Source organism: Nicotiana sylvestris, chromosome 2, assembly GCF_000393655.2.
Source record: "Nicotiana sylvestris chromosome 2, ASM39365v2, whole genome shotgun sequence".
Taxonomy (NCBI): Eukaryota; Viridiplantae; Streptophyta; class Magnoliopsida; order Solanales; family Solanaceae; genus Nicotiana; species Nicotiana sylvestris.
In genome coordinates, this window is record NC_091058.1 from 12,207,280 (window position 1) to 12,229,502 (window position 22,223).

A 22,223-nucleotide genomic window follows, 5' to 3' on the forward strand; every position below is an offset into this window, starting at 1 on the left:
AATTTGAGAAGTACGATGGGCATGGTGATCCTATTACTCATCTCAAGAGATATTGCAATCAGTTGCGAGGAGCCGGTGGAAAGGAATAACTACTCATGGCCTATTTCGGAAAAAGTCTGGTTGGCATCGCATCTAAGTGGTACATGGACCAGGATATATCCTGCTGGTACATCTGGGATGATCTTGCTAGAGATTTCGTCAGGCAGTTCCAGTACAATATTGATATTGCTCCAGATAGGAACTCATTGACAAACTTGAAAAAGAAATCCTTAGAAAGCTTTCGAGAGTACGCAGTTAAATAGCGTGAGCAGGCATCCAGAGTAAAGCCTCCGATGGATGAAGTTGAAATGGTCATAGTTTTCCTTCAAGCTCAGGAAACTGACTACTTCTAGAATATGATGTTCGCAATGGGTAAACCGTTCGCTGAAGCTATCAAGATTGGCGAAATGGTTGAAAATGGGCTAAAAACGGGTCGAATTCTAATCCAATACGCTATCAGAGCTACCTCCCAAGCCATTCAGGGTGGGTCTGGAGGAATAGAAAAGGGAAATAAAAGGGAAGAAACATTCATGGCAGTGTCGGATGCAAGGAGAAACTGTACCCCCAGATCCCTTTTCTCAGAAAGGACTCCGCAGCACTATTACGCTCACCAAGACTTGGCCTATACTCTTCAGCCATACTCGGTCATGAATGCTCATCCTTATGTCCGGCCACAACAACAAGCCAACAGAAATCAAGCTCCATTTCCTAGAAACCAACCTCCTTACCAAACCACTACAACCCCCGTCTTCCACAAAATAATTTCCACCCTCATGAACCGCCCAAGAGGCCAAATTTCACACCAATTGGCGAAACCTACTCCAGCCTGTTACCAAAGCTTGTTCAAATGGGTCTACTACAGCCTGTTCCTCAAACCAGGCAAAACCCAGCATCACCCGCTTACAAGGCCGGTACCCGATGCGCCTATCACTCAGGGGCAGAAGGGCATGACATGGATGATTGCTGGACTCTGAAGAGAGCCGTGGAGAACTTGATAGAACAAAGGAAGATAGTGTTGAGGGATGAAGATGTTCCCAATGTGACCAACAACCCACTGCCAGCCCACAACAACGGGCCGGTAATTGGAATGATTTGTGAGGATAAGGAATTTGACCCATCATTGAAGGCCATCATTGCCATTGCTGACAAAGAAAAGAAACCAAAAGCTGTCTCGAAGCAAGATAAAGGGGAGAAAAATAAAGAAACCACCCCTCCAAAGTCAGGGAAGAAAATTGAAGTTGAGACCGGGGCAACGCCTCCCAAAGATGTTGTTCTCTACATCCCTCAAGGTCGTAAAGAAAAGCAGATGACATTGAGTCCTCCCAGGAGATTCGAGCTTAACAGAACAACCCAGATGTATGTGCCCAATGGGGTTTATGTGATGCGGGGTCCAATTAAGCCATCGAGGCTGAATGAGCCCGTGGTTATTAGACGCGCGCCACAGAAGCCCATGAAAGATCCTACTGATGTGCCCTGGAACTACAATAAAACGGTGGTGACCTATAAAGGCAAAGAAATCCCAAGAGAAGTTCAAGAAAATAACCCTGTTGAAAAGTATTCCAATTTGGAAGAGGTGAACAACGCTACTAGAAAGCGCTTCCCACTTAAGAAGCCCGTGAGTGCCGGAGAAGCGGAGGATTTCTTTCAAAACATGAAAATGGCAGATTATGATATGATTGACCAGCTTCGAAAATTTCCCGAACAAGTCTCCTTGTTGGCTTTGTTGATGAACTCCGCCGAACATCAGAAGGTATTGATCAAGACCCTTAATGAAGCATATGTGCCTGTTGACATTTCTGTAGAGCAGTTGGAGAGAATGGCAGAAAGATTTTTCGCAATCAACCAGATCACTTTCAGCAAGAATGATTTACCCTCAGAAGGGGCCGCACATAACAAAGCCCTGCACCTAACAGTCAAATGCAGAGGGCACTACGTGAAAAGGGTGATGTTGGACGAAGGCTCGGGAGTAGACATTTGCCCACTTTCAACTCTACAGCGCATGGAAATTGGGACCAAAATAATCCGACCCAACAATGTCTGTGTACGTGCCTTCGATGGCATCAAAAGGGACACAATTGGAGAGATCGATCTAATTCTGACCATCGGCCCAGTAGATTTTGAAGTAACCTTCCAGGTTCTAGACATCGACACATCCTACAACTTTCTTTTGGGGAGGCCATGGATTCATGCAGCGGGGGCTGTACCCTCCACTCTTCATCAGATGGTGAAGTTCGAACATAAGGACCAAGAGATCGTGGTCCACGAAGAAGATGAGCAATCAATTTATCGGGACCCATCAGTCCCATGTCTTGAAGCAAGAGAGGGGAGTGAGCACATAGTTTATCAGGCTTTTGAAATCGTGGTTGCAGACCAGTACCAAGAAGGAAAACCTTGACCCTAACCTTTACTTTCTAATGCATCAATCATGGTGGCCAAAGAAATGATCTGACATGGCTTCAAACTGGGGAAGGGACTTGGGAAATCATTGCAAGGGATAGTTGAACTTATCACCCTGCCCACCGTCGAAAAGTCCTTCGGGGTAGGCTTCCGACCCACTCCAGCTGATATAAGATGGGCAAATGATAAAAAGAATGATGTTTGGGTTTTGCCTCAGCCGGTTCCGCATCTTTACAGAACATTTGTCAGGCCAAAATACCAGAAGAAAAAAGAAGATGAGGCCTTTACTGCCGAAGAGATTGAAGAGATCTGTGGGGCAATGAGAAAGATACTATATGAAACCCACATGGTCCAGCCAGGGGAGGGCTCAAGCACCGCCGAGGTGCTGTATATAGGACCCAATGCCAAGCTGCAGAATTGGAAGGCTACGCCATTCCCAATCAGGCGGGAGTCCCGGTAGACCTGTCCTGCCATTTTTTCTGTATCACGAGTTATTTCAGGGTGTAACTCGGATATTTTTCTTTTAGTTTCATGTCTTTAAATACTAATGTGAACCCTGTTATCTTCAAAATTCAATGAAATGAAATTAATATTTCATCGTTCATCTCTCTTCATTCTTTCTGATTTTTGTTATTTTTTCTTATTTCTTCTTTCAGTCCTAATAATGCGGCTTTAAATAAAATGACATGCTTGCGGACTTCATACCCAGATCCAAACACGCTGTCTAATTGCGAAATAATGAACCAAGAACCGGAATATGATGAAGAAGAGGCTTTTAAGGAAATAAATCGAGAATTGGAACAATTTGAGAATAAACCTAAGCCAAACTTAAATGAAACCGAGCCAGTTAATTTGGGTAGCTTTGAAGAAGTCAAAAAAACCAAGATAAGCATTCATACAGATGAAAAAACCAGGGACGCATTGATCCAACTTTTGTTTGAATTCAAAGATGTGTTTTCTTGGTCATACGATGACATGCCAGGATTAAGTGTCGATTTAGTGGTCCATAAGTTGCCAACCTACCCCGATTATTCCCCTATCCAGCAAAAACATAGGAAGTTCAAAGTTGATATCAGTGACAAGATTAAAGAAGAAGTCACAAAACAGTTAATGGCGGGAGTGATCCGAGTGGTCCGATACACCACATGGCTGGCTAATATAGTTCCTGTGCCAAAAAAAGATGGGAAAATCTGGGTGTGCGTTGACTACCGAGATCTTAACAAAGCAAGCCCCAAGGACAATTTCCCTTTGCCAAACATCCACATCCTTGTTGATAACTGCGCCAAACATGAAATATAGTCTTTTGTGGATTGTTACGCAGGATACCACCAGGTGTTGATGGATGAAGAAGATGCAGAAAAGACAGCTTTCACCACACCTTGGGGCACTTACTGTTATAGAGTCATGCCAATTGGTCTGAAGAATGCCGGGGCAACCTACATGAGGGCCATGACCGCCATTTTTCATGATATGATGCACCAAGAGATAGAGGTATGTGGATGATGTAATCATCAAATCCAAAACCCAGGACGACCATGTTCGGGACTTGAGAAAATTCTTCGAGCGGCTGTGCAAATATGATTTGAAACTAAACCCAGCTAAATGTGCATTTGGAGTACCATCCGGCAAACTCTTGGGATTCATAGTCAGTCGGAGGGGCATCGAGTTAGATCCAACAAAGATAAAGTCTATTCGGGATTTGCCTCCTCCAAGAACCAAGAAAGATGTTATGAGTTTTTTGGGAAGATTGAATTACATCAGTCGTTTCATCGCTCAGTTGACCTCCATGTGTGAACCCATATTTAAGTTGTTAAAGAAAGATGCGGCAATCAAATGGACAGTTGAATGTCAAGAAGCTTTTGATAAAATCAAGGAATATCTGTCGAATCCGCCAGTCTTGGTCCCACCTGAGCCAGGGAGGCCTCTGTTCTTGTACCTAACCGTCTTGGAAAATTATTTTGGATGTGTCCTCGGGCAACATGACGTGACCGGAAAGAAGGAGCAGGTCATTTACTATCTGAGCAAGAAGTTTACTAGTTATGAATCCAAGTACACTTTATTGGAAAGAACTTGTTGTGCTTTGACATGGGTCGCTCAGAAGCTGAGGCATTATTTGCAAGCTTACACCACCTACCTCATAACCAGGTTGGATCCTTTAAAGTACATATTTCAGAAACCAATGCCCACTAGGAGATTAGCAAAGTGGCAGATCTTGCTCACGGAGTTTGACATAGTCTATGTCACTCGCACAACAATGAAAGCCCAGGTGCTAGCGGATCATTTGGCTGAGAACCCGATTGATGATGAGTACCAACCTTTGAGAACCTACTTCCCAGATGAAGAAGTAAATTCAGCTGAGGCACTATCTGAAGACACTCATGTTTGGAAAATGTTCTTTGATGGGGCGGTAAACCCACAAGGTGTTGGAATTGGGGAAATTTTGATCTCACCCACTGGTCAACACTATCCAGCCACAGCTCGGCTTCGGTTCTTCTGTACAAACAACACCGCCGAGTATGAAGCCTGCGTTATGGGTATAAACATGGCAATCGACCAAAATGTCGAAGAGTTGTTGATCATGGGGGACTCAGATCTGATTATCCGGCAAGCCCAAGGAGAATGGGAAACCCGAGATGTTAAGCTTATCCCTTACAAAAAGCATGTGGAAGACCTCAGCAAGCGATTCAAGTCAATAGAGTTCAGGTACATTCCTTGTTGTCACAACGAATTAGCCGACGCACTGGCTACTTTGGCCTCAATGCTGCCATATCCCGGCAATGCTCACATAGATCCCTTGGAAATTCAAATTCGGGAAAGGCATGGTTATTGTGATACAATTGAAGCAGCACCAAATACCCAACCATGGTACCATAACATCCAAAAGTTTCTGAAAACTCGAGAATACCCCGAGCAAGCCAGTGGAGAACAAAAGAGAACCATTAGACGACACGCGAGTGGTTTCTTTTTGAGTGGGGATGTCTTGTACAAGAGAAATCCGGCACTCAATTTGTTAAGATGTGTTGACGCAGAAGAGGCTGGAAGAATCATGCATGAGGTACACGTGGGAGTATGCGGACCCCACATGAACGGGTATGTTCTAGCAAAGAAAATCCTTCGAGCGGGTTATTACTGGATGACCATGAAAAAGGACTGTTTTAGTTTCATTCAGAAGTGTCATCAGTGTCAGGTGCACGGTGTTTTGATTCATGCACCTCCTACAGAACTGCATCCCATGTCTGCACCTTGGACATTTGTTGTCTGGGGCATGGACGTCATTGGCCCAATCGAGCCGAAAGCCTCAAATGGACATAGATTCATACTAGTTGCCATTGACTACTTTACAAAATGGGTCGAAGCAATCACTCTCAAGTCTATCACCAAGAAAGTTGTGGTAGATTTCGTGCACTCCAATCTTATCTGTCGTTTTGGCATTCCCTCAACTATTATCACAGACAACGCTGCAAACTTGAATAGTCATTTGATGGGGGGATATGTGAGCAATTCAAGATAATGCACCGGAACTCTACTCCTTATCGGCCTAAAGGCAATGGCGCCGTTGAAGCAGCAAACCAAAACATCAAAAAGATTTTGAGAAAGATGATTCAAAGTTCCAGGCAGTGGCATGAAAAGCTGTCGTTTGCATTGTTGGGATATCGCACTACTGTGCGCACATCAATTGGAGCCACCCCGTATCTTTTGGTTTATGGCACGGAAGCCGTAATACCCGCCGAGGTCGAACTCTCCGAATCATTGTGGAAGCCGAAATTGAAGACAGTGAGTGGGTTAAAACCCGTCTGGAACAATTAACCTTGATCGATGAAAAGCGAATGGCTGCGATCTGGCATGGGCAGTTGTACCAACAAAGAATTGATCGTGCCTATAACAAGAAAGTGCGACCTAGAAATTTTGAAGTGGGGAAACTCGTTTTAAGGCGTATTCTTCCCCATCACCAGGAAGCAAAAGGAAAATTCGCTCCTAATTGGAAGGGCCCATACGTCATCAGAAGGATATTGCCGAGAGGAGCATTGTATCTGGGCGATATCGAAGGAAATGATCCTGAAACAGTTGTAAATGCAGATGCGGTCAAAAGGTACTATGTCTTATCATTCTGCAGCAATAACATTATCCGATTGGGATGGCGAAGGCTTTCATTCTCGCTACCCCAAACACTTCAATCCTTTGCTAACCCTTTGAGCCGTTTACCTTTCTTTCATTACCCTCTTTGGAACCTGAAGGTGTCATTTAAAAAAAAAAGAGAAAAGAGAAAACAAAACAAAACAGAAAAACAAAAGAAAAAATCAAAATCAAAAACAATGTTTTCCTGAACTACGTCCGACTTGATTCCGAAAGGATACGTAGGCAGCCTCTCTTTGGGGTTCAGTCACACCAAAATAAAAATCCAAATTCCCTCAAAAGTGAAACTGGGGCAGATGTTGTAATGGTCCTGCGATAATCCCGTTTGAATGGTTCCAAAGTTGTAATTCAATCCAAATCATTTTTACCCAAATCCTTTCAAGTCCTTCCGATCAATCAATAAGAATGTTCAAGGATCAGAGGACACAACTACTTGGATTCGATGCAATAAAAATGAGAGAAATAAAATGAGAGAGTCTTATTGGTGAAAACCCACATGGGCACCATAAGGCGACGGTGAGCAGAAAAATTGAAAATGAGAGAGCCTGGTTAGGGAAAACTCGTAAAGAGTACTATCAGGCGACGGTGAGAAGAGAAATGAGAGAGGTCGATTGGCGAAAACCCACAAAGGGCGCCGTCGATCGAAAAGAAGACACCCCCACCACTGAAAGAGTCCTAGCCAGGTTTCTCGATTTGGAGATGTTGTTTCACAATGAGTTGGATAGTTGTGCATATCGGGTATCCAGTCCAAGAAACATGTCATGTCTATTGAAGTCTGCATGCACCCCAGATAAGTCCTTCTTTCCCCCAAAAGGGACGTTTCTCCTTAAGTTCATTTTTTTTCTTGTCCTTTCTTTACTTTTCCTTGAATCCCTTTCGGTCTAATTCTGCTCCGAAACTAATACGAAGAAAAGGTGGCAAGATTGGTTTTACAGGTTTTTTTTTAATAAAGCCAAGTCCAAAGAAAAGTACCTAGCCTCAGTGGGTTCATCAAGTTGATCCCAACTGGCCATGATAGTCGATGCTCTGAAATCAGATTTATTGAAAATGAAAAGAAATCTAAAGTCAAAAGCCCCTAGAAGCAGATTAAAATGAAAGGGCCAAAGCCCTATACGGTTGAGCCGTCATGATAAATTTTGAAAAGTTGAGTTCCTCGGTTTTAGGAGAGAGACCAATCTTTAAGAAAAGCCAGCAAGCGGCAGAGGTTCTCGCCAAAAGAGTTGGGCCGAGATCAAGTGATCAAAAACAATGAAGGCCACAAAACCGACCACCGTTTCAAACTAACAATTGTTCTTTGTTTGAAAATTGAAACAGGTGCAATCCAAAGCAACAGTGCAAGAAGCAGGTGTAACCAAAATGGAAAAAGAAATGTGCAAGCGCTAGAAATGTCTTAGCAACAATAATCAACCCAAAAGGGAAGTCTCCTCGAAGTCCTTTCCTGCATTTTTAAAAAAAAAATGATTAAAAAGAAAATAGATAAGAAGAAGAAAAAGGGATAGTTTAGAAGCCCCAAAATCAATCTTTCGCTTTTTTGCCGACATTAGGGCTCCACTCCCTAAGTTGAGATTTTAGACATAGGGCCTCCATTCCCTAGTCACCTTTACCAATATTAGAGTTCCAATCCCTAAGTTGAGATTTTAGACATAGGGCCTCCATTCCCTAGTCGCATTTACCAATATTAGGGCTCCAATCCCTAAGTTGAGATTTTAGACATAGGGCCTCCATTCCCTGGTCGCCTTTACCAATATTAGGGCTCCAATTCCTAAGTTGAGATTTTAGACATAGGGCCTCCATTCCCTAGTCACCTTTACCAATATTAGGGCTCCAATCCCTAAGTTGAGATTTTAGACATAGGGCCTCCATTCCCTAGTCGCATTTACCAATATTAGGGCTTCAATCCCTAAGTTGAAATTTTAGACATAGGGCCTTCATTCCTTAGTCGTCTTTACCAATATTAGGGCTTCAATCCCTAAGTTGAGATTTTAGACATAGGGCCTCCATTCCCTAGTCGCCTTTACCAATATTAGGGCTCCAATCCCTAAGCTGAGCGATTTTCCTTTGGCTGACATTAGGATTCCAATCCCTGAGTTGAGCATTTCCTTTGGCCGCCATTAGGGCTCTAATCCCTGAGTTGAGCATTTCCTTAGCCTACATTAGGGCTCCAATCCCTGAGTTGTGCATTTTTTTCTTTAGCCGACATTAGGGCTCCAACCCCTGAGTTGAGCGAGTTTTCTTTAGCCAACATTAGGGCTTCAATCCCTGAGTTGAGTGGTTTTTCCTTTAGCCGACATTAGAGCTCCAATCCCTGAGTTGAGCGATTTTTCCTTTAGCCAACATTAGGGCTTCAATCCCTGAGTTGAGCATTTCCTTAGCCGACATTAGGGCTCCAATCCCTGAGTTGTGCATTTTTTTTTCTTTGGCCGACATTAGGGCTCCAACCCCTGAGTTGAGCGAGTTTTCTTTAGCCGACATTAGGGCTTCAATCCTTGAGTTGAGCGTTTTCATTTAGCCGATATTAGGGCTCCAATCCCTGAGTTGCGCCTTTTAGACTTGGGGTTTCTAATCCCCTCATCGATTTCGCGGATTTTTATTGCGAATAACTCACAAAATTTTCCTAGTAAAACTGGGGCAGAAAATTTCGTTCGTTTGTTTGTTTTGGTATCTGAATAGGTCTGACCTCGAGACACAGGGTTCGAGATGACCTACGGAGTGAGTCTCAATCCAGAATAAAGGAGAGAAGAAAAGAACAAAAAGAAATAAGCTCAAATATTAGAACAAACAAAGGTACGGATTGCTCGAAATCTGATTGAAGTCACAAAGCTCCGCCAATCCTGTTTTACTCGGTGCTACAGAAAGAAACAAGCATCTATAACTTGTTTGAGCATCAAGATTCAGACGAAGTCTACAGCAAAATTAGCTAAAACTCAAGATCAAGTTTCAAGAGAATTATATATAGGAATCTTGTAACTCATTAGCTGATAGGCATAGCTAGCTTAGCTTTGATTTCCCTTTTTTGGTGTAATAAGGAGGTCGGTAAAGCAGTAGTAACAGCATGCAGCAGCAGTAACCGCAAAATTGCAGTCCCATGGTAATCCCAGCTTCCAAAACTTCCCGAACTACATTGACCTGATTCCTTTTTAGCCAAGGATATGTAGGAAACCTTCGAAGAAGAGGTTCGGTCAAATCTTTCAAAAAAAAATTGCTTCACACGGAGTAGTCAAACAGACAAAAATCGCTCGTATCCGCTCACTTTATCTTTGCACGAAAACCCTGAATGTTTTCGAACAAAGAGGGGCAGCTGTGAGCACGTGATTATTGCTCTCACGACAATTACTCCAAAAGAAATCAAAAAATAAAATAAATTTTCTTTGTGCGTAATTTTTAAAATCTGCGTGGCATTTCGGATAGTTATTTGTAGTTTTGTCTGTGATTGTTTAAATACAAAAAAATATGTCGTATGAATTTAGGATTTTATTCTGCTATTAGGAATTAATTAAATCATATTTGGAATGAAATCACAAAAAAATATTATTTTGGTAATTTTATCATCTCTATTGTTTAATGGTTGATTTTGTTTAATTAATATTTGATGTTGTTGTTAATTATTGTTAAGAATCAATTAATGTCTTGGTAATATAATTGTTGTTTTATAATTTATTTTAGGATTTTGGTAAATTCAGAATTAAACTAGAAATTAAAAAGGAAAAGAACAAAAATATGGAAAGAAATTGGAATGGGCCATTTCATTTTTGGGCTAAAATCAGGCCCAAACGAGACCTATACCCGGTCCAAACCACTCAGCTCTCAAAGACGCATCAGACGACGTCGTTTCGAGACTAGTAAATCTCGACCGTTCATCCATCCTCATCCAACGGTCCAAGACCTCACCCCATAACCAACCCGTTTTTTCCTGGATCGACCCAGTTCCCCCACTGAGACCAAAACGACCCCATTTTATATAAGTGAAGTGATCCAAACCGTTGATCTCATCAGATCTAACGGCTGGGATTCACTCACCCATCACATTTATATACTTTCAAACGTACCCCACACCCCCTAAGCTACCCCCTCTCTTCGTCTCTCTCAACAAACCAGACGACCCCAAGAACCCTAGCGCTGTCCTTCCACCCCCTCACCATAAACCCGCGGCAACAACGCCGGTGACCACCAAAAGGACACCCCTGAGCCATCTCCCCATCCACAACACGAATCCATGAACCATTTGCCTCGAATCACCCCACATTTTCTCGAATCTTCAATCGAAGTTTCGAGCTAACCATGAAACCACCCCAATCCACCCCTAATCAACACCACACCACCACTAGGCTTCCCTCATCCCTAAACCATCAATAGATTCCTTCAAATCCCGTTGGATCTCCTCGAATCTTCAATCAAAGATCTCCCCTCCAAGCCCTAGTTGTCCCTTTGACCCCAGACTAACACCCAATAATCCCCTTTACCTCCTCGTCCTTAATCCCTAACCAAATTGGCTCGAACATGAGTAAAAAATGTCGAATGACGGATCTAGGGTTTCAACGTTTCAAGACGTGTCAAAGCTTCAGGGTCGATTGGTTTCTATTCGGTATTGTAGGCCTATTTCTCATGAAATAGACGTATAATATTGACTAGGACTCAAGTTCGAAAGGGCATACTATTGGAATCCGAGAAAAGAACAGTAAGTTCTTTCTTAATTTGTTCAGTACTTCTCTCCTTCTCATCAGACCGTTTATTGGGTCCAGTTTTCTCTAATTGTTGTTTATATGCTGTAAACTGTTTGGTCAATTTATTAGTTCGTTATGTGTGAGTTAGTTAAACCTAATAGTAGTTTTAATGCTGGCTTTGATTTCATAGTCCATTTTAGTAGGTTTCTTTTGTTGTTTTTGTTTAAATAATGTATGGCATTGGTTCAGGTTGTCCCATATATGTGATGTGTGGCTTCTTTGTTCTTTGATATTCATCAATCTTCGTTAAGTTCAGTATACTCGCAGGATTTCCTTCACTCTATTTAGCTTAATTTGGAATTATGAATTAATCATTCCCATAATGTGCCACTGGTGATTGGAATTTTGACCTGGAGGGATCAATAGGTTTGTGTTCTAATTCATGGTAATGCTGTTATTGGGTTTTCTGTTAAGCATCAATGAATTTTGATTTCAGTTTTAGCTTTAGCTTCAATGTTCTGCTAAGCTCTTTTGTTTGTTGATGTGATTTTGGTTTGAAGTTCAATCCAGAATTTAGGAGTTTGAATTGGTTATAGCTGCAGTTTTAATATAGATTTCAGAGTTTAGTTTGGGATTTGAAAACCTAAAAAAAAGGGGTTTAGAGTGAGTGGACTGCCAGTTGAGTATGTAGTGAATCATTAAATTAATCAAAAGAGGGAATCTTAGTGCAAATACATCCTGGCTGACATCTTTAAAGGTGGGAAGTCAGATGTATGATGACTTAAAATAATAAAAGCTGAGATTGCACATGGAAATAGGTAGTGAAACCTGTTGTACAGTAGGATAGGCATTATTTTTGAACTTCAGGAGATTTTTAAATAAGAAACCCATGCCTAGACAACAAAAGGTGGAAAGGACAGATTAGGAAATACTTTATGTCTGGGCAGACTGTTTATTTTGAGGAGGAGGGCTATAAAATGAAGGGGAAGAAAAACTGGACTGGGGGGTTGGACTGAAAATTAAGAGGAAAAAGATTCAGACTGAATTCCTTTTTTAGGGGTAAAAAAACACAGAATATTTAGTGATTTTAATCAGTCTATTGAGAGTTTTTGAGTTTGAAGTTTGTTCTTTGAAATCAAATTCAGGAATCAAACTAAAAAGGGTTTATTCTTAGACATATAAGAGTTCACTTTCAATTTTTTGGGGGGTCAGTGTATGAGATTGCTGCTGATTTTCAACTGGGATCCATTTGGTTGATGTTCAGTTGATTTTGGGTTTATTAAGTAGTGTTGTTCGATTTTCAAAACACTCTTGGTTCCTATATGTGTTTCTGGGTTCAAACTTGACGTAATTTGGGACTGTTGAGTTCAACTTGCTGCTGTTAATCTTGTCTGCCTCGACTGACTCTTTTTCTTCGTTGTAATCTCGAATCCAGGTACACTCTTGTCTCCAGTTGAATGTGGAATCTTGGTTCAAGTGTATAAATGATCCAGAAAGTCAATGATAAGGAACTTTTGTTAATCTGAACCTATTAAGAATTGTTGTAGTTTTAATACTCCAATTAGATTACTTATGTTGTCAAGAACTATATTGAACTACTAGACTGATTTTGGTTGTGTTTTTTTTGCCTGATTTTGGGATAAGTTAACAATTAGCTTGGTTTAGTTTCACATTGATAGTGTAATGAATGATTATTAGTAGGCTCCAGGGTGTATTCAAATGAACTGTATGAGATTGTATTTGGACTGAAAAAATGGATTTCGAGTTAGCTAGATCATGTGAATTATTGGATTGTTTAAGTATTAGATCCTCTTTTGTAGTTCGTCATTAAATGATTGTATGGTTAGTAATAAATTAGCAGGCAGTTAGAACAGCGTGAAGTAATTGATTATGTTATCATACGTCAAGCCCAAGTTAAGTATTAGACTAGTAAGTATAGTTCGAGCTAGTATCAAACTAGTTAGCCTGTGCTGAGTAATCAATCTTTAGTAGGAATAAATAGATACACATCATTATTCCATGCGTTCAATTATCAAGTGCATATTGCAATAGCGTGAAATAACTGAGCATGCCGTTCATTTTCTTTTAATATGAAATCTGTTTGGTAAGAATCAAGGATCAGTAGCTAATTAAAAGTTTTGAAGTGGGCCTATTAAATACCTTTCTCGTTTGGGCAAATTTTAATGCCCGCGCTCGAACAATCTTCGTTAATGGACCGTTGTTTCAATTCATATTCTTCGGGTTTACTTTTGAGCCCAATGGCGCGTTTATTTTAAAACTATTGCTTGGCCCGTATTAGACCTGAAACATTTTAATTAGGATATTTTCTTTTTTTTTTAGAGACAAAAAAAAAATCATAGTTGCTTTTAGGTTTGCCCTTTTAAAAAATAAAATGAGACGAGCCTCGCCAAAAAAATGCACAAACTGCGGGCCTCTCATAAATGTATATATTAAAAATACTTAGAATACGGGATGAGCCATCTAGCGAACTTCACGGCTTTCCCCAAAGATAATAACGCGTTAGACTCTTTAGGCGCGATTTTAATTAAATTACATTCTTAAATTTGGGTGCGCATTTATGTGTCCAAATCTCAATGGAGTCGGAATGTATTAACAACCATGGGTGCATTGATTGCGACGTGGTTCGAGATGCATTTTCACGACGTTGCAATTCTATTAAAAATAATAATAAAAGCGGTTTAAACTTAATAAAAGCCCACAAGTTATAACATGTATTAAAATCAGATATTTAGTCATTATAAAAATTTAAGCGATCGTGCTAGAACCACGGGATCCGTGGGTGGCTAACACCTTCCCTCGGGTCAACAGAATTCCTTACTTAGAATTTCTGGTTCGCAGAATTTATTTGGAAAGTCGAAAATTTTCTCGATTTGGGATTCAAGATAAATCGGTGACTTGGGACACCAAAAGCTAAACCTTTCCCAAGTTTCGACTCTGAAATAAATAAATAATCTCATTTTCGAATAATGTCACTTAAAATGGAAAAACTCCCTCACGCATTTATCCTTCAGGGTAGGTGCGCAAAAAGGAGGTGTGACACAGAGTACCCTTAAAAACAAGAAACTGAACACACTCATACTAAGGAAAAGAGAGAAAATGTAGAGCAAGCTAGAGTTTCATCTTTTATTCTTCCAAGAAGTCAATTTAGAGCTACTCTTGCTCCTTGTGATTTGTTGGAAACAAGTAGAGGTCATCTTTGCTTGCTGCAAAAACTCTACTACACTATTAGCATGTTTGAATTGGCTTAAAAGCTGGTCAAACTAGCATTTAAGCCATTTTTAGATGTTGGGAATGTTTGACAAAAAAGAAAATAGCTTAAAAAAAGTTAAACTGGCTTAAAAAAAGCCACAAGTTGGCTGATCCCAACTTTTTTTTTCCAGCTTAAAAGCCAACTATCTTTGACCAAGTATTTTATCCTCTTGTCCCTAATAATATTTATTATTCCAAAAATATCCTTCACAAACTTTTGAAATAATTATAATATCCAACTCAAACTTTTAAAATTTGTTAAAACGTGAACTTACTTTGAAGTTTAGCTTTGCTTTGAAACGTGAATACGACATTTACCTAATGAAGTTTTCTTACTAAATAATTAAAATATGAGATAGGAAATAGGACTCCTAAACCTAAAAGGAAGGAAAAAATTGTCCTAAATATTAGTATAAAATGATTAAACATTTATTAGAATGTGATAGTCATTTCATATGTTTCCCAGTAAGTTTGGAATTTCAAGAAATAAATAAAAAATTTACATGGTTGAAAGAAGTGAAAAATAAGAGTTCAACAATTATATTTATAAAAATTATCTTAGGTGATCAGTTCAAATATCAATTATTTCGTATTTATATTAATAAGTTTAAAATAAAATATTATAGTAATAAGCTTCTTTATAGTATTAACAACTTTAAGGATATTTCAGTCATTTTAATAGAAAAAGTGCTTACCAACACTTGTTTACTAAATATTTCAACCGCTTTTTTTCAGCTCCAGTACTTTTATCCAAACGCATAACTGTTTATTTATAAAATCAGTTCCAGCACTTAAATGCTTAAAAGTTACTTTTTTTAAGTCAATCCACATTATGCCTATGGTCAAAATTACACACGCCCCTGATAGCTCGGCCCATTTAGGAGTAAGAAGATATTAGTTAATTATGTGTTGAAAAGTCAGGTCAAAATTACAAAGTTGAATCATCTAATGCTTGAAGAAAATCACCCAAAACCTTTCATTTCACGTCGTATATGCCTATGGTCTACTGCTCCGTTCGGAGGAATTATTGAGAGGAAGAAAACAAAGACATGAAAATGAAAGGAATCAGTAAGAGAAGTCTTTTGCATGGCCTGCAAGAAAATATAGACAACCCAATGAACAAGTTTTCCTCGTCTTTTATTTCTTTTTGTATTTTCCTGGGTGATTGGTCCCCATTTTTAATGCAATAATAATTCATCACTTTGCACCTTTCTTTGCTATTGTTTGACAAGGTCAACTCTTTTATTTTTCACCCCACCTTTTGTGAGCGTGTTCAGGGGCGGATTTAGGGGGGCGCAAGGGGTTTACCCGAACCCCCTTCGCCGAAAAAATACACTGTATATATAAGGTAAAATCTGTTTTTTACCTCTATATATTAAGTTTTGAACCCCCTTAACACAATCCAAAAGTGTAGTTTAGTGGTCAAGGGGGTTCAAAATCTACATAAGGTCATGAGTTCAATTCCCAATAGATACAAATTTTTTTTTTGAACCCCCTTCGTGGAGATCCTGCCTCCGCCACTGAGCGTGTTAGTTTAAAGACATCGGACGGAGGACTTTTTATAAAAGTTAGCAAGCTGTAAAAATTGTGTTAAATTTTGTGGCCGACAAATGTGTATAATTTTCCAACAATATCAGTTGAAAAATAGAGTAAATAACTGCAATAATAAATTAAATTATATTGACAGCGTAAAAAATATATTATGTCACATGAGTGTATATATTAGATCTGTCAACTCGAGTTCAGAAATATGGGAATTTTTCTTATATGTGCTATTTTTCAAACTTATTTACCTGGATTGTATAAAGTTTCCTATTTACTAGAGCTAAGTGATTTTTTTTTTTCAAATTATATACCTTCCCCTTAAAAGGTTCCAAAATTATAATTAGTTCCTTCGATTATGAGATTCAGTTATACCCTTTTTTCTTTGTTCTTCCTTCTCCTCTCTCCTTCTACTACCGCCTCCTTCCCTCTTTTTCACGTGCGATATTGAGATTAAATTTTGGAATTTTGTATTAACATATTGGAACATCAAAAGAGGATCCACCTTTCATATTAAAGTTTCTTCATAAGCTCATTTAGGAATAGACATTAATACACTTTGATTTAATTTTGAGAAGCAAAAGTCGCGTCTTTAGTCCAGATATGCATGTGAAATCACTCTTTGAGAATATATTTAAGTTTAAGTCACCCAAAACTTTACCAAAAGAGAGAAGTTTTTATTTCTGAATATCTATGGCGAAATTGGGGAACAATCAATACAATGGCACAACCTGATAGGACAAGTTTAATATAACTTTCATATAACATTCATACACAAATAATAACACTACAACAGAGTACAACTAAAAAATAATTTTCATACAACTTTAATACAATTTTGATACATATCAATAACTTTATGTAAAAAGAAAGTATTTATAACTTAAATATAAATTTCATACAGTATACAACTTCTTTCCAACTTTTATACAACGTTCAAATAAGAAAATACAACTACAATAAAATACAACTTAAATAAAATTTGCATACAAATTTCATACAACTGCAATATAACCCCAATGTCATGTGTTCTTTTTAATCTGAAAATCCAACCAAAATCAACTCTAATCTTCATGAAACATCTCCAAAATTGAGATATACACTCAAAGAATATTCTCAAACGCTCGTAACAACCCCAATCCAAATAAATAATATATTTTTTAAAATTCGAATTCGAATTTAAAGCTTCAAAGCTTTTTAATGATTGTCAATGATGGAAAGTCAATCACCTTCAAAATTTATTGGTTGATAAATTTTAATTTGAACACCAACTGTGGAACATGGAAAGAAATATTGCTAAGTTAAAACTTCTTAGTAAACGATTGAAATTCATTGATGAATTTTCTGGAAAAAAAAAAAGGGAAGGAGATGAGAAAAGAGAGAGAAGCAGAGGAGATTGAAGTTGAGGAAAGAAGAGAGATGGAGAGAGAGAGAAATTTAAACTGATATTCCTTATTAAATTCCTAATATTGAGGGATACTCATTTGGTATTAGTTTGTATATAATTGATAATTATATATTAATTTGTAATTAAATTAAAATTTCAATAGTGAGAGTAAATAAGTTTTAAAAGTAGTATAGCTAAGTAAAAAGTTTCAGAAATATCCTGGTTTCTGAGAGTATAGAAGACGAAGAAATGTTGCGTTCTTGCTGTACGGACCCGTCCGTAGATGTTGGGCCGATTGTGTTACCCAAGTCCATGGGCTACATTCAAAATTAGCCCAAAACAATAAATAATGTCATATTACTGGTCAGCCCAATAGTAGTTCTACTACATCAATACATTGAAGTGAGTTAACGTTTTAGAAGGAAAAAAAAATGAGCAGCGTGAGGAAAGGGCCGCCGAAGCACCAGAACAAAGTCGCCTGGAAACCTAACGCCGGCGTCAAAATCAATGAAACCGTACGCTCACCTTTTACTCTCCGGCCATTAAACATTTGAATTGAGTGTCAACCATTGATCGGTTTTGCTTTTTTATTTTGCAGGAAGTGGGTGGAAAGTTTAGGCCTTTCTCAGACATAACAGGAGTATGCCTTCGTTGTAAAGATCAAATTGAATGGAAGCGCAAATATGGAAAATACAAACCCCTTACTGAACCTGCTAAGTGGTACACCTTCTACTTCTCTCCTTGTTCAAAAAATTTAATTTTTGCTAAATTGGATATAAAAATGCCAATATTTAGGTTGTTAAATTATAGAAGATACAATTGGACACATCTACTAGGTTAGCAAAACCCATATATATAACTGGTTAAAATTTCTATAGTATGTATTTATATGTTCATTGAAACTAGTGAACTGTGGTACTCCACAGCAATTGACTTAATATCCTGTTTTTATTTTAAAATTATGATAGTCAGAAGTGTTCGAAAAGAAACGTGCGTCAAGCTTACCACAATCTCTGCACTGGTTAGTTTTCATTTCTGTTTTCATTTGTTTTGTTTTGTTTTATGCATATTTGTTACAGCATAATGAAAATCCTATATTGCGTTATGAAATCTGTCAAGTGTTTGGTTTGATGATTTTGCATTTATTTGAAAATTCAACAGGCTGTGCAAAGGAGCATAATGTATGTGCCAAGTGTTCATGTCGTGTTGGTCAATTGGTTGGAAGGTTTAAAGATTCCTCCTCCCCCCCCCTTCCCTTCCCAATTTATTGAATCTCTGTTCTGCGCGTTTAATATGGCTTTTCTTCAATTTAAATGATGAACATTGTTTGTGGAAGACTCATATGGTTATTATTGGTTTCTTGTAGAGATGTTTCAGAAGTGGAGGCTGAGAAAAAGGCTCTTGAGGAGGTCTGGTTTCAATTTTCGTAGCCTTATCCTTTGGCTTTTTTGTCAGCTGCAAGATCAGCGGGTTATTTGTCAACCTATGAAGCTGATGGTTTTGTTATTGGTTACAGGCTATCAAGAATGCTCGAGAACGGGATAGGCGGTCACTTCTACGTGCTGTAAGAGAAATTTCTGCTGAATTAACTTTATGATAAATGTTTTCTGGTAGATGTCTGCCTTGTTCTTGTTCCTAGCGCACCCCCCCCCCACTCCCAAAACAACACACACACACCAGGCAACATAATTGGGTGCCTACACATATTATCTTTTCACATTAGATATCTAATATACTCGGTTTGGCATCTCATAATGAATAGAATGGTTTAACCTAAGTTGCTCGGACACAGATGCGGGTGCCCGACACGGGTGCGGATCGAGAAGTCGGATCCTTCGAGATGTAAATTCTAAGATTCAGGGATATGGATTCTAGTACGGATACGGGTGCGGGTGCAGGTGCAGGGATCCTGCTAAAAATAATTAATAAATAAAAATATAGAACTATCTCTAAATTATGAGAAATATTTTTGGAATACTTATGTATCGCTTGTGAAATATGTATTTCTTTTTTATTCTCAAGTTGTAGATAAGTAAATGATTGATTTCCTAGATAAAATATGCTATTTTCTTCAAATTTATCCTAGTTTTGGTTCTTATTTTGATAATCAAATTGTATCTTGTCTCGATTTTTTCCGTCCGTCGTGGTCAAAGTACCCAAAATTATTTGACCAGATCCGGTACAGATCCCATACCCACACCCATACTAGTTTCATGTCGACATGGGCGCGGCACCTAAACTACCGTGTCGGAGAAACTTAGGATTTAACTACAGTGACTTATCATAAACCCCATCTTTTTCAATTTAGATGTAATCGATATAATTCAACTATGTGTCAATAGTATCAAGCTATACCATTTGACTAGTGCTTAGCACCAGAGTGGCCTTTGTCCTTTGCTATATTTCAAATCTTTACAATTCATGTCAGTGATTTATTACCATGTACTCTAGCCATAGGAGAAAGTAAGCTGTTTAACCACGTATTTCTCTCACCCTCTTTGTTCCCCATAATCATATTTCCTCCTCATTATTTGATCTCTACTCTCTTGGAGTCTAAACGAGAACACCTTTCCCGCCCTTCCACACCACATTAAGCCTTGTGGGCTCACAATTGCCAATCTTTCAGGTGGTTAACTGACAGACCACTTACTGCCTGCCTCTTCTGGCATGACATTGGCGACAATTTGGTCATAAGTATTGATTGCTACAGATCATTCCCTGTAAACGGTCATACTCTCTGCCTTCTTATCCATATGAATATCGTGGATCAAATTATATTCAGCATAACTGTGAATGTTATAATCCTCCCAAAGTACCCTACTTACTCAAATATGTATTCACGTTATATGAAAATCAACTTTTAACATGTAAATTGTATGTCACCTTTTCTTGCATAAACAAATGATGTAGATGACAGTTTATGGTCATTTTTATTTTTACCCCCCTTGGGATCTACCCGATTCTCTTCTATTTGTTTCTGCTAGACTGGATTGAAAATAATTGGACTGGGGTTAGTGCATACATAGTCTGTACATGTAAGCACTGTTTTGTTCTCTGGATGTTGGATTGCCTATTTATGTTTACATATGGATACTAGTTATGCTTGAAAATTGATTCTTAAGGCTGAAGAGAATGTTTCCCTGCTGGCTACTTTTAATTGTATAATACTCATTAAACAGCAGTCTCCATGAAACATGAAATGGATTTTGAGAAATAAATATCTGTACGTAACGATTGGTTTGGTTCATTGAATGGGAGGGGAGCGGTTGATTTGCTTCTCTCACGATCTGATATTTATTTACTATCTAACCGTACACATGTGATAGTATAAGCGAATATGACACAGCGAACATGACATTCTCCTCCTTTTTTACTTTCCACCTTCTTTTACTTATTACCAAGTTGTAAATACTCCTTTACTTCCCTTTCTACCATTTGTCTTTTCTACTGAACCAAGCTGTATAAAAGTATCTTGTTTTACCAGAGTTTCAGCACATTGGTGTATGTTGCTTTCGTGATGTTTCTGAGATTCTTAGTGCTCATCATGTGTATTCAACAGATGAACAAAGGGAAGTCTCAGAGTTCGGAGAAGAACCTAACTCAAAATGACATGAAGGTCGGTGAACTGTTTACAGCATCATCACTTGAGGAATATGTGGAGGTAAACCGTGATGATGAGGATGATGATAATGAAGATCAGCTCCAAGTTATTTGAGATGTGCATTTTGGAGAATAAATTTCATATGGCCCTTTATAGATTTCTCTTCACGGTCGATAATTTGATTCACACTTGCACATTTGAATTGGCAGCTTTGGGGAAAAGAAGTGAATTTGTTGGCCACAATTGATATAGGCTGTTTGATTCGGATTTTCTTAGCTAGTGATTAAGAGTTCTCAGAGTGTAATACAGGCTAAAATAGATTCTTAAGCCTATTTAATTTAAAATAGGCTATAGTATGAGGTGAGAAGTTATAAGTTTTGCAGCGGATATCCTTCGGCCTTAAGTTCTTTTCTTTATTGGGGTAGTCTTGTAGAAATTTTATCCGAATATGCGATTCAGCTTAAAAGACAGCTTGCTTCACGATATAGTGATGTAAGAGCATTGGTGTTTTGCTAGTCAATTTACTCATATTACTAGTTGGTCTTTGGTTTTTGGGACTTGATGGCCCGTGAATTTACATGATGGTTGGCAGAGTTTTGCACTATTTCTGTGATGCAGCATCCAGATTGATTTGAACCTTCTCTATCTAGTATTTTGATTGTAAGATAAATAAGTGTGCCGCTAATATAAGAACACAGTATTAACTTAATGCAGTTCTGAGAGGAAAGAGTATAATGAAAGTAGTCATCACATATCAAGGTCAGTATGTCCTTAAATCACCTATTCATAATATACTGCATATGTTCAAGAAATAATCTGAGAAAGGCAGAAGTGGAGCATGTAAAAGCCATTGCAATACACCCAAGAATCGTTATGTTCAATCTGGTTTACCTAGTTCTACCGGTAACCTCATCAGATTTGCAGTGCCAAGTGGGTATCCTTTTCGAGCAGATCCATATTGACAATTAAGGGCTCGTTTGGTACAAGGGATAATTAAATTAAATTTGAGACGAATTTATCTCATGTTTGGTTGAGATAAAATTACGGTATAACTAACCCGGGATTTTAGTTATCCCGGGATTGTAGTATTTTCTTATCCCTATGGGAGGGTGAGATAACTAATCCCAAGATAATTATTCCAATGATAACTTGTTTCCAACAAAACGACCCCTAAGGGTGTAAATCACTTGGG

The 22,223-nt window shown here is 38.6% G+C and overlaps 3 protein-coding genes across 3 annotated transcripts; all 3 read left to right on the forward strand.

The window, feature by feature from the left end:
- The first annotated feature begins 407 nt into the window (after nt 1-407).
- LOC138882595 (uncharacterized) lies at nt 408-2,896 on the forward strand. The gene is made up of 3 exons (XM_070163185.1): nt 408-785; nt 902-2,398; nt 2,510-2,896. Exons 1-3 carry the CDS (start codon nt 408-410, stop codon nt 2,894-2,896), a joined length of 2,262 nt encoding a protein of 753 aa, XP_070019286.1.
- Nucleotides 2,897-4,690: 1,794 nt separating this feature from the next.
- LOC138882596 (uncharacterized) lies at nt 4,691-5,947 on the forward strand. The gene is made up of 2 exons (XM_070163188.1): nt 4,691-5,491; nt 5,624-5,947. Exons 1-2 carry the CDS (start codon nt 4,691-4,693, stop codon nt 5,945-5,947), a joined length of 1,125 nt encoding a protein of 374 aa, XP_070019289.1.
- Nucleotides 5,948-17,807: 11,860 nt separating this feature from the next.
- On the forward strand, nt 17,808-21,567 carry LOC104215081 (uncharacterized). The gene is made up of 7 exons (XM_009764829.2): nt 17,808-17,945; nt 18,029-18,150; nt 18,399-18,451; nt 18,592-18,655; nt 18,797-18,839; nt 18,947-18,994; nt 20,990-21,567. The coding sequence occupies exons 1-7, from the start codon at nt 17,862-17,864 to the stop codon at nt 21,143-21,145; spliced, it is 570 nt and encodes a 189-aa protein (XP_009763131.1). The 5' UTR covers nt 17,808-17,861; the 3' UTR covers nt 21,146-21,567.
- The last annotated feature ends 656 nt before the right edge of the window (nt 21,568-22,223 follow it).